A 13,319-nucleotide genomic window follows, 5' to 3' on the forward strand; every position below is an offset into this window, starting at 1 on the left:
GGGGAGTAGGGGCTACTTCTGACATAGTCTCTGGTGCTCACTCGTTGATCGCTTCCCCTTGGCAGAGCAGCCTTGCCAAGCCACAGAGGAAGAGGATATAGGCAATCCAGATGAAAGTTGATAAGCTGAGGTCAGATGATAAGGGAAGGGGGCATCCCCTTTCTGAGGATTAAGGGATGGGGGAGGGGGCATGAGGGAGAGAAGGGTGGGACTGAGACCTCGAGGCGACAAGGGAGGGGCTACAATCGGGATGTAAAGTGAACAAATTAAAACTAAATTAATAAATAAAAATGTAAAGAAATAAGTTTTACTGACTATCGATGAGCTTGCAGAAAAGGCAGACCTATAGGAGAGGTGCTTCTGTCCCAACATGAGCCCAACATGCAGAGGATTCCTTTCTAGAGGCTATATGGATGGGACAGGCTCGAATAGACAAAATTCTACAATCAGGAAATTAAAAAAAAAAAAAAAAAAAAAAAAAAACCTTTAAGAAGACTTGGCCTGAAGCATTAAGAGACAGGGCAAAAAGTGAAGAGACTATGGACCCACCCATATTTTACTGGCAGGGAATCCTGTGGAAAATCCAGAGGAGCCAGTTTGTACCGGATGCCTGACTACAAGAGTAAACCAGAAGCCTCGGGGTACAAAAGACCTGGAGAGTGACTCGCAGGCCTGCAAGGCAGAATACATCCAGTGGATTTCAGAATTTCTGTGGCCCGGTGACTTCCTTGTTCCACTCCTGCACCGATACATCAGAATGCTATTTCACTGTCCCCTGCCTTTCTTGTGAAGGTTGAGGGTTAAGAGTAGAGTTGAGCATTTTTTTTTTCTTTTAATTTTGATGGCCCAAAGAAGAGAGGGCTAAACGTGAAGAGTTACACGAATGAAAGTGTATCAAGGGACACCCAAGGAGCCTCGCTCATACAGAAGGAAAGATTTCTGAATTTAGAGTCATTACTCATTTATATGGGCTTTTTGGAAGTTACATACGTGGTGCACTTGCATGAATAAAGTAACTCACGACATCAGCAGTACTTAAATTATTTTACACCATCACCAGGAATCTTAAATAGAATGTCAAGTCTATTTAAACATCTCTCTCAGTGTTGATGCTCAGCTTGAGCAACTGGACCTGGGCCAATGGGTCAGCTGATAACACTCATGAAGACAAGAATTTGATCCCCCAAACCCATGTAAGCAAACCAGGCAAGGATGAGATGCCCCAATGAGTAAAAATGCTGTGCACACAAGCATAAGGGCCTGAGTTGGACTCCCCAGAGCCAACATGAAGCCAGATGCAGTAGCTCACGTCTGTCATGCCAATGCTCTTATGGGAAGATGGGAGGCAGAAAGGGAGACTTGCTGAAGTGTAAAAGCCAACAAGCTTAGTGTAATGAGAGTTAAAATGAAAGAAATTGTCTTCAAAGATAAAAGTTATGGCCTGATGCCCAGGGTCATTGTTGGGGTATGGTCTGATGTATTTTGACGCTAATTACAGCTTGCTGTGTCTGTGACTCAACTTTTGCTTAATAAAAAGCCATCCCACCTAGGCAGGGCAGAGGAGATAGGTGGGGATAGGAGAGGAAGGAATTCTGGGAAGACGAAACGACAGCCAGGAGAAGGAGAGAGACCTGAAGTGAAGAGAGGAAGGACGCTATGGGTTAGCTGGAGGAAAAGCACATGGCCGGTGGCGTGGATGGAGAATCCAGCCCAGATAAAGAACATTAGCAAGTATTTGGGGTTATGAATGGGAGGTAGCTTGATAGAAGTTATTGGAAACAGATGGCATGGGATTGGGACAGGGATCCCATGCCTGCCCCACTATGGGAGGTAGTTTAGCGATTGATATCTGCCCTGCCCTAGGTTAACTAAGGCTATTTTAAAATACAACAAGTGTCTGTATTTTGATTGATTCTTAACTGGGCCTACAGGTAATACAGATAATTTTTAAAAACAATAGGTTGTCCTATGACCTCTAGTTGCATACTGTGGCACAAGTGCACTGCACTCACACATGAATACGCACAGAGACACACATCTCACTCACACACACACACACATACACACACACACACACACACACACACACTTTTAAAGTAGAGTACCCTGGTAACATCCGACCTCTACACACAGGCACATTTACCTTCCCACCATAACGCACACAAAGTGGCTGAGTAGTTGACTCAGAATCACAGAAATTAGATTTACAACATAAAATCTCCCTAATAGAAACATGATAAATTGCTGTATTCAAAGTTAAGTAACCAAGTCATTATCTGTCCAACCATAATCTGTTTATGTTTATTTTTAGCATTGCACCTACATTTAAGAGAGCTCACAACAACGTCAACGCTCTCTTGAAGAACATTATTTATAAAAGGTTTTGTGGTTTATAACAAAAACCTCAATTAAAGAATTTGCATTAAATGAAATGAAAACCAGAAGACAGAGGATTTGACTCCACTAAAGTGATTCTAATTTTTTGACCCATTTATCCTCAAAGGAAAGCAAATTGCATCATTCAAATGTTTTACAGTGCCTATCCTTCACAATGACACCACAGGTTTTAGGGTTCTACTCACTATCACATTGTGTCATTTCATATGTGGAAAACAGTGAAAGCGATATTTTCTAAATGCCAGACAGTCACAAAGCAATTTATCTCATAGCCTTGCCCTCCTAGGCTATGAGACCATTTAGTAAAGGCTTGTTGGTGAAGGCCAATGACTGACAGAAGTATTTTCAGTGTAAGCATTCATGGGCCGATGAAAACAAAGAGCATAAACATGCCATTCAGAAACACACAGCATTGTTTAAAAATAGAAATACCATTGAAGTTGAAAAGGAGAAAGGGATGCTGCTGATCTTTGGGAGCACAGGGCAATGGAGAATGCTGACTTCTCAACGCAGAATGGTATTGGGCTCTGGGTTCAGCTTGGACCACATGGTAAGTAAGTTACCTACCCATCTTAGAATTTAGGGAATTGTAAATTTCTGTGTTCCTATCAGATCTGATCAGTTAGGTGCATTCCTAAACCTCAAGTATGCAGGCCTCCTCGCTTGAGTTCTTACCAGGCCAGTCAACGCCTGTCAAGTAAACAGAACTGTCTAGTGTTTATCTTCCCCTGTAACTGACTTCTGAAAAGAAGCCTTTACCCATTGCCTTGTAAATGAGAAGTGTGATGTACACTGCATTAACGAATGACAATTAATGGATTGTTCAATGAAAAGATTATACATCATAAAACCAATCCTGACTCCCAGGTTGTTATTTGCCTAAAGTTGGTTTCCTTTTGTGAAATAGTCTTGAAGAGAGGGTCTAACATCAAACCAAGAGTTTCTCCTTGACTTGCCAAGAAAGCACTGAGTAGGAGTCATAAGTTTGTATGACGTGATTCGGTGTTATTTCAGGTGGCACCTGCTTCACCTAAAACCAACGCTAGCAACAACTAAAGCCATGTGGCAGGCCAGGTCCTAAACCTAAACGCGCCGCTGCAGGCAGTGACTACTTCTTAGGCTAATTTTTATTTGAATGCTCATAGGAATGACTTTCTCAGGACACATTTATGTCATCAGGAGAAGCACTAAGATTGTGGAAGAGGCAATCCATAGAGAAAGTAACATTGGGGTCCCGCACTTTAATTAGACCCCATATTTACCCCTCCAAACCATGGACTGCCCTTCAGTCTGAAGTGATGCTCAACAGGGCACCTTGGCATGTAGGGCCCTCAATAAAGGTTATTAAATACCATTCACTATGGAAATAGACTCCAAAATTCTGCCAGAACCAATTTATTCTCAGAAGATAAAGGGTTTACCATTCTTGATCATACAACAGACACACAGAACTTTCACTTCTAAACAAGTCGATGAATCCCACAAACCACCTAGCAGCGGAAGTCACAAATACGCTTTGTGAACACTCACAAATGGTTACTAATCCCTGTCTCAGTCTCCCCCCCCCTACTCTGGTTCCTCTCCAACACTCTGAGTCTTGGTCCACTTCATCTGCAGTTCATCTTCGTCCTCATCTCCCTAACTCCAGCTCTCGTGTTCTTTCAGCCATCGTCTAGGTGACAATGTTGTTTACAAAGGCAGGAAAACTAAGCAAAGTCAAGGTGAGGTTTCTTGTTTCTCTGAAACTCACACTGGAGGTCTCTGTGCTGAGGCAAGCACTGTAGATAGCTATAGATTCTTGTACCCATCATGTGCAAGGGACAAAACGCTTTCCTTGGACTTGCATGAAGTATCGAGAAGCTTTTAATCTATGAATTAGGGGATGGATTTTACATGTCAAAATATCAGCATCCATCAATTAATTACCTTCTCTACTATTGTGACAAAAGACCTCACAGACACAACGGAAGGGAGGAAGGACCTGCCTCTCGGTTAGCAAAGACACAGTCCATCGTGTTCAGGAAGGCATAGTGATGGGTAGGATGACTGGACTCATATCGCACGAACCATACAGCAACGAGCCCCCCCCCCTGAAATCAGAGTGACCTATAACCTTCACCGTCTCTACACAGTGACCCACTTCTAGTTAGTTTCCCCTTCCTAAAAGTTCCACAACCTTCTATCAGCAGCACAACCATCTGACAATCAGCTGGTCAAACACCAAGGTCCTAGGGGCACATTTCACATCTAAACCGCCCCACTGTTTTTAAAGAAGCATCTCTTCTTAAGGGTAAGATACACTTTAATACAGATGGCTATTGAAAGGCAATGTTTAATTGATGTTACAAGTCTTAACCTGGCACACGGGAATGATTAGACCTGCAAAGCACTGTCCGTCCTTGCATACCTGAGGACTGAATTATTGAGGTCTATGAAGGACTCTGCTGCACAGAAGACTCCAATGTTAATCCAAATGCAAGCTCCACTTATCACACATAGCACACTAGGTATTGCACCACAGGGAAACCTGCAAGGCAATTATCCTGATAACTGTGAGGCCACAGAGAGGTAAACTAACATGTCCAAGATCACACAGCTAGGAGAAAGCACAGCAAATGGATGCCTTCTGTCTTACTAGTCAGTACCAAGGGACAAGACTGTACCCACTATCAGTAAGCACATCTCTTTATACACATGCTGTTACCGAGTACCAATTATATGCCCGGCACCAGGAAAAAAGTGAAAGAACTTTAAAGAGCCTGAGCAAGAACTGAAGGGCTTCTGTTTTAAAGCAATTCAGGGGCAATGGGAAAAAAAAAAAAAGGCCATAGCACAAGATGATACCTTGCTGGTCAGGCATGGGTGTTGTCCTGGTGGCAGCATACTAATGTAACAAATGGGCCTCTTATGCAAAACTCTTTTCCTCTAAATAATTACAACCTATTTGTTTAAATTCAGCACATATAAAACACTGTATAAATCTTCTTCCGTGGTATCTGGTGATCACTGTCATGTTGTGGCCCTGTGTTTCCAGGGAGTGCACGTAATATTCTTAAATATGTGCTGTTTATATCTTATTCCAGACTCTGCTACACAGTCATTACCTCAGAAGCTGCACACCTCTCCTAATCTAATATAATACAGAGGGGTTAAGCAGTAGCCATACTCTAATTCTGTGTTTAAGCTGTCAAGGAAGAGCCATTCCTTGTCCAGGGTAAAGACAGGCTTATGTTAGTCTATCTGCTTTCCTGGTGCTTGTTTACAAACAAAGGAGTGTAGATAACTGTACAAAGAACTTAGCCAATCTTAGCACTGAGCCCAGGACCCAAGCTGGGAAGAGAAAAAGAGATGGGTTATCTAACTCAAAGGGGGAGCCAGGTGATCACACAGCTCTACTGTATTCCATGTTTGTGCTGAGAGTTCTGTGGGCATTATTTTGGTAAATTCTTACAATAACCCTGAAAGAATGAGTCACTCTAATCTCCATTTTATAAAAAAAAAATTTAGGCCCAACTTCACACGAAAAGTTGCAGAACTAGAATTTTAAACACAGTCCAGAAACTGGTCTGCTTTTAATCACATGCCCAGGATAAGAGATGAAAACACCCTTGGGGCCGAGCATGTAAAGAGGATGTTTGAAGTGGCTTAGCATTAAGATTAGAAAGGCAGGGTTCTTAGCCATGGCTGCTCCTGGAATCACCTAGGGAGCTTTAAAGACTGCTGGTTGAAGTCTGGGTTCCACCCCCACAGATGTAATTTAATTGATGTGGGAGTTGCAAGGTGCTCCAAATGGGCAGCCTAGCCAGAGGCAGGCTTCCTGCAGAACAGGATGGCTTGTGGCTCACTTGAAAGCATCAAGAGAAAACATTCACATGTTAAATAAACACTGGACTGGGCAAAGGCTGCTACTTCTTCTGCCACTAGCATGTGATCTCTGCACTGTTCTTTGGTATAATTAAGGTACTGGTATGGGAGCTAGACACATAGATGATTGATAGACACATAGATGATAGATAGATAGATAGATAGATAGATAGATAGAAAGATAGGATAAGTAGAGAGGGCTATAGATAGATGCATAGATGTAGCCCATATTGTCATGGCTTTTTGTGGAGAAGGTCATCTGGTTTCTGGACCTTCCCTTGCCACACTCCAGCTCCAATTATGGTACTACTGCACAAAAAAAGCAACCTGCATTCAAAGAATCCTGAAATACAGCTTTCCTTCAAATGAAGATAACCTAATGATGCTCTTTTGAAAAAAATGTGTACCATTTGATGCAGAAACACTCCAACTTTTTCAAGAGTCGTGTATTAAAGGAAAGGCACTCAAAATTAACTCCGATTTTTATCCAAGCCAAGCCAAGAGCTCTCACTTAAGTACACAAGTCTTAAGAAACAAAGGTAGGAGGGAGGGAGGATGTCAGGAGATGGCTCAGTCAGGAAAGGGCAGTCTGGAGACCTACCTTTTGCTCTCTGAGCCCATGGCTGTGGAGGGGAGACAGGTGGATACCTAAAGTCAGCCTGCCTAGCTGAAACAAGAAGGGTCAGGTTCGGTGACAGTAAAGGTGGACAGCAAAGAAGAAAAGAAACATGACATCAGTCTATGACCTCCACGTTCATGTGCATCCACACGAAGACATATACATCAAAAATAAGCAAACACACATATAAGATAATAACAATAACAATAATAATAAATAATAATAATAATAATAATAATAAAAGAATGAAAACAGATGCTCTGAAAACTCATCAATAAAGGTGGTTGTGACACCACTAGATATAATGCCATCTGTCCTGGGAAAGGGAAAACAAAAGCTGCATGCTGTCAGAATATGCCCCTCATTAAATAGCCTGCAGATGTGAAAATGAATGTTGCTAGAGGCAATTCTGAATGCTTTTTTGAAAAAAAGCAGAAACTTTAGCCAGCTTGGTGGACTAATTCTTCCTACACAATCATTGCAACTGTTGCACTGCCAGCCAAAAGGAAATGGCAAAAGCATCAATTAAGAAATATTTCAGGGGCTGGGTACACAACACAGTCCAGCCAGCTAAACATTTGCTTGGTGAGCAAGCTTGCGGACCTCAGTTTGGATCTCCAGGACCTGTGTAAGAACCCATATAGTGAGTGGTATATGCCTGCATTCCAGGTGCAGGAGGTGGGAGTCAGGGAGGGTGGGGCAGTGAAAACAGAGGGTACTTGGAGCTCACTGGCCAGACAGGCAGGCTGATTCAGTGAGCTGGAAGCTTGAATTGAGTGACTCTATCTCAAGAAATAAGGTAGTGAGTTAAAAACAAGCACCTTAGACACATGTATATGCTGGAACACACACACACACACAGAGAGAGAGAGAGAGAGAGAGAGAGAGAGAGAGAGAGAGAGAGAGAGAGAGAGATCACAAGTCTTAGCTGATTAGTTAATACTAACCAAAACAGGCACTAGAGGTTCAGTTAGGGACACTGTCTCAGAAAAATAAGGTAGAGAGATTCAATTAAGGAAGACTTCCTGATAACAGCCTCTGGCCCTCACTGTGCAAACAGTCAAGTCCACACATGCGCGCGCACGCACACACACTGAAATTCATGGGGAAGCCACTGATTTTCTAAGTAAATAAGCAAAGTGTCCACCCTTCTCATACTAACAACTTACAGGTGAATTTCCACACTTATAATTTTTTTTATATATATAAGAGGCTATCAAAACAGGCTTTCCTTTTGAAGAAAGCCCAGCCACATATTTTCGTTGGCTGGAGCCATGTACCCTGAGAAAGCTAAAAATACTTTCTTTTCTTCTAAGTTGGGAAGAACAAATCAGAGCAAGCAAATAACTGCATATCAATCTCTCCCATCATAAATGCCTTACTAGAAGATGCTCCGAATAGCTGGACCAAAGCGAATGGATCTGTTTTATATTTGTATACACATCCACTGTCAGCCATATCTGCATTATCGACAGAAACGGTGAGCGTATGACTGTTTAATTAAGGCTTTTTATTTCTTATGGCCTTTGTGTTGGATAGAAATCTCTATTAGTGTTGAAAACCAATGAGCAGGACAGGTAAAAGCATTCATAAAAACACATACGTCAAGTATGTCCTTAACGGTACCACAAAGTGTTTACATACACTCACGGGTGAATCATTTGGGCCCTAGAAATTCACAATGCGATTCTAAAATAGACGGACAAAAGCTTCGAACGCCTTGCACAAGTTGTGTCTTCTGTGCCTAGCAAAGTGAAATTTTATGTTTCTTCTCTTTGATTTCCCAAAGCTAATGGTAAAGCACACATGTGTGTTGATGCATATGCACACACAGGGCTCTGGGATCAGCTAAAATAAAGACTTCCCCAAGAAGACAAGCCTTTCAAAGAAAAAAAAAATTATCAGTAGGATGACTAGCAATTAAATAGTGTGGACTTATCACACCCAAGATTTCTCATGTAAACTATTAAATAATAATAATAATAATAATAGCAATAATAATTACAAAGGCAATAACATCAAAGCAAGCTAGCAGATCCCATTCATGGGCCATGAGTATATAGCTTAAGTCTTTCTTGAAAAAGAGTACAGGTTAAAAAATGTCTGCCTAATTCTTCATATCAACAAACCAGGGCTTGCCTCTTGGGAAAGTGTTGGCAGATGTGGCAAGAGGGCTGTTTGCCTAGATTGCAGCTGAGCCTTTGACAAGTGCTTTGAGTAAAAGACTTGGTGTGCGCACCCACCAAATGTCAGGCAGGACCATGTGCTGGTGCTGTGTTTTCCAAAGATAACTCCTGGGTGGAAGCAAGAAAACCGGGATATTACGCCCCCACCCCGCCCCCGCCCCCCCCCCCCACTCACATAGACACAAACACTCTGTAGCCCGCAGCCCCGGGCCGCTTCCTCAGATGCCCCAGAAGGTCAATGGGTAGGTAGTACCTGCAAAGCCAACAGCCACCAAGCTACTTTTCCAGCCCCAGCGCCAACACCAAGAGAAGTTGGCGGCGCGCGTCCCCTTAAGTGTACCTTGCAATTGGGCAGAGAGCGAGTCCTGGTGCTGCTGGTACTTGAGCGCCACCGCCTCGGCTTTGCGCAGCTCCGTCTGCAGTTCGAAGAAGAGCATCGCGCCATAGAGGAAGCCAAAGACCACCGTGAGTAGCAGCAGCGTCTGGAAGATTCGCTTCTGCTTTCGGGAGCACATCCCGTTTCCCATAGTCCCTTCTGCGCCCCGCGCTGTGGCGGCTGAAGCCGTCGTGTCCTCGGTCTTCCGCTGGGTCGGACGGCTCAGCAGCGGCTACCACTAGAAGTAGCCGGGCACTGCATCAGCAGAGACACAAAAGCGGGGCCAGAGGGGAAGAGGCGGACGCTCAGCCCCCGCGGGTGGCGGGGCGCCAGGCCATCGACGCCACCCAGACAGCAGCCACCAAACTTCTGCGATGTCCGATCTCCGCGAGTGGTTGGGCCCGCGTGGAGTCCCTTTGCATACTTCAGAGCCCGCTACCCTAGCAGCCCGTTCCGGTGCGCCGCTTACTTGGCTTTCCTTCCTCCCCACTTTTTGGCCTCGCTGTCCCCACCGTCTGTCCCCGCCCCTCGCGCCGGCTCCCGCAGCCGGACTTTGTAGCTACCACTGGTAGGGGACGCGCGCCCAACAAAAGGACTTGGCTCCCCGCCGCGTCCCCGCGCAAATCCGCCGGGACAGTGGGCAGGTTGAGAGATGGGGGCAGGTTGGTCTGGTCGGGTTATGGGGGCCGGTGGGCTGGTGTCACTGATCTGGCAGCTCTAGCCGCCCGCCACCTCCCACCCAACTTACGTGTCACCCACGGCCCCGCTATCATGGCCAACGGGATTCCGGGAGGAAGTCCCACTCGGGCTCCCCGCTCATTGGGCCCGCGCGAGCCGCCGCTCCCTCCTTTCGGGGAGCTAATGCAGGGTTCCATTGGACGCCAGCATTGTCCGTCCCGCCCCGGGCCGCGCCTTCCCTCTCAGCTATGGGAAGGCTCTGGACTCCGTGGGCCGCGCGGCCGCCTGGCGCCTGGGTGCGCCCACGTGGAGCCCTGGTTGGTGCGGAGAGGCGGAGGAGCCGGGTTGGGAGTGCTACGGGCTTGCCCTGGCCTGAGACTGGGGGGGAGGAGAGGGTGAAGAGGGATGATCTTTGCGCACATGTGCGCATGTGTGTGTGTAAGCCCCAGCACTTGGAATGCACGTGGAGAGAGAGTACAGCGCTTACACCACCAAGAACCGCAAAGCAGCAGTGCACACACTCTGCTAAGCCCCGCTCATATCTTAGCCTACAGAGTGAGCTCATGTTTCGGACACTGTTCTTTGCACAATCTCTCAAGGGCTGTCTACTGAGTCTTGTCCCACTAGGGACAATAGCCTATATGCATGCTTACCATAGATGGTAGGAAGCGAGCTGAGACCCTGAAGCTCACTTGACTGTCCACGTGGGATGGGGAAATCACTTTGTTGGCAAGAGGGAAAGAAATGATCTCATATGTTTCCTCTGGCTGCTAATGGAATAATTTAAAAACAAATCTTACAGGCTGAAATGCGTATATTCATTTTGCTATGTGTATTTCTTTTAATGGTAGCAGAAATATATCAGCTACATTTTAAAATTACGTTTTCAGGGCCAACAAACCCCTATGTTAAAAAAAAAAAAAGTTAGGTAAGCATAATAACTCCAAACCACTTCAAAGATATCCAGCAGTGCATTTGTTTCTTCAGTGTAATAAGAGGGGGCGTGGAATTGAGGTTATGCATAAATGATCACTTTGTGTCTCCTCTTGGCCCGAATTCTGAAGGAAATACATGATTTCTGAAAAGTATCAGTTGTGCAGTGGCACTTATTACATTCTGCATAATTATTTGTGATATCCTGACTGGGTTTTAGTTGTCACCATCAATTATGGGGAATGAGTGCTTGAAATGAAGGAAGGTCTACTTAAACCAGATTCATTTTGAAGACAGTCCCTGTGCTGAGTGTTTTTAGGTCAGCTCTGAAATCATTGGTTAACAAGAGCCACGCAGGCAGGTTGGGACATTTATCTCACTGGGAAAAATAAGCAGGATTGGTATATGCATTTACCCAACAAAAATCACATTGTATTGTTCAAAACACTCCTACACTGATACTTAGCCAGGACGGTTCATTTACATGTTGGAAACAAAGAATCCAAATTTGATATATATTACAATAACAGTTGTAGGACCTTCTAGGTCTTAGAAAAAGATACTTGCTCACATAGAAGAATCTATCAGAATATTACCCTTTCCATCTTTTTCTTCTATAGCAACCAAATCATCGTTCCCGGTAGACATGAACTCAAGAACTGTATTCAGTTAAAATGTAAACCTATGCCAGACTTGGTGGTACAACTCAGCTGCTACTTGGAAGATCAAGGCAACAGGATTCCAAGGTCAGACTGGGCAATTTAGAGAGGGACCTTATTGCAAATCAAAAGTCAAAAGGTGGTGGGGTTAGGGATGATAGTTTAGTGTTAAAACACTTACCTGGAATTTAATCCACACTAAGTTCGATCCCCAGTCCGAGAAAATGGAAAGAATGCCTAATTTTAAAAGAAAGTAATCTAAAGAAACTGAGTTTTGTCCCCTGGTCCTGGTGTCGCTCCCATAGTTGTGAGTCTTATGGAGTTTACCATTATTTAAGGTTCCCTCTTTTTACTCACAGAAATTGAGAGTAATTAGTTGGATTTCTTTAGTAGATTCCTCGGAACTAAATTTGTTCATATGCTCTGCAAAAATCTCTGCCCGAACTTCTCTAAAGAAAATGAGATTTTCAGCAATGATCTTAGCCTGTACTTGAATATGAGATTATTCTGGACAAGCACAGACACACACACATGGGTTATGCCGGGTCGGGTGGAAGGACTTTTTACAAATTGCATAGCACGTGGTATCAACCTTTGGAAAATTCTTGTGCTTCCTGAATGCGTTATTTCTCCTTTTAACTTTTAAACTTCTGATATCTTAGCAAACAGTTTCATTCCAATTTCTTAAGGTTTTCTTTGCCTAAAGCAGATGGCTGAGTCTACAGAATATAATAAATGAGGCCATAAAACACAACTCAATATTTTAGTCATAAAATTCGAAAGAGGAGAAAGTTATTACCTAAACTTATTCATGATTTCAAATTCAAGAAGGGTTTGTAGAAGTACATAAAATCACTAATGGCAGTGTCTTTATAATATTACATTTTCAAGGTGAACATGGCCTCAGGATTCTTGAATAGACAAACACAGAGCTTTTGAGCAGCCAACATGGGAGGCACCCAGGGCCTACAAATTAAATTCACACAACACTGCCTTTGGGTAGAGTTTATAATAGATGAGCTACTTACATTGGTCTTGGAGGGTCTATTGTTAGCATTTGTTAGTTGTTTGTGGTTTTTTGGTTTTGTTTTTTGTTTTGTTTTGTTTTTCTAGTTTTTGTTTTGCATTGGTTTTGGTTTGTTTGTTTTTGTTTTTCGAGACAGAGTCTCTCTGTGTAGTCTTGGCTGTTCTGGACTCTAGACCAGGCTGCAGTTGAACTCACAGAGATCTGCCTGCCTCAGACTCCCAAGGGCTAGGATTAAAGGCATGTTGTTATTTTATTTTATTTTTGTTTCTTTATTGTCTAAAAACCACTTCATAAATAAATACCGGTACACCATATATTTTAACAATGTAAGAATATAATTTGGAAAATTGCAAATACTGAGGCATTCTCTCCATTTAGTATTTTCCCCTCTAAGTCACCAAAATAACAACCCAAAACTTTACATATGAGGATTAAGATAACATTTAAGAATTTTAGCATGTTCTCTACCTTAAATGAAGTATGTCCAATTATGCTCATGATCCAAACAGGGAGGCTAAGGGTAAAAAAATGAGAAAGACAGTTGATGCATAATTTGGAACAAGTATAGAAATGTAGAGTA

General features: G+C 43.6%; 1 protein-coding gene across 1 annotated transcript in view; it reads right to left on the reverse strand.

The window, feature by feature from the left end:
* The window catches only part of Golim4 (golgi integral membrane protein 4), an 86,225-nt gene extending 76,519 nt beyond the window's left edge, over positions 1–9,706 (reverse strand). The window contains 1 exon segment of the mRNA XM_051157308.1: positions 9,407–9,706. Within this exon segment, the coding sequence (XP_051013265.1) occupies positions 9,407–9,593 (187 nt within the window). The 5' untranslated portion in view covers positions 9,594–9,706.
* Between the last annotated feature and the right edge of the window lie 3,613 nt (positions 9,707–13,319).

Source organism: Acomys russatus, chromosome 15, assembly GCF_903995435.1.
Source record: "Acomys russatus chromosome 15, mAcoRus1.1, whole genome shotgun sequence".
In the NCBI taxonomy this organism is placed as follows: domain Eukaryota; kingdom Metazoa; phylum Chordata; class Mammalia; order Rodentia; family Muridae; genus Acomys; species Acomys russatus.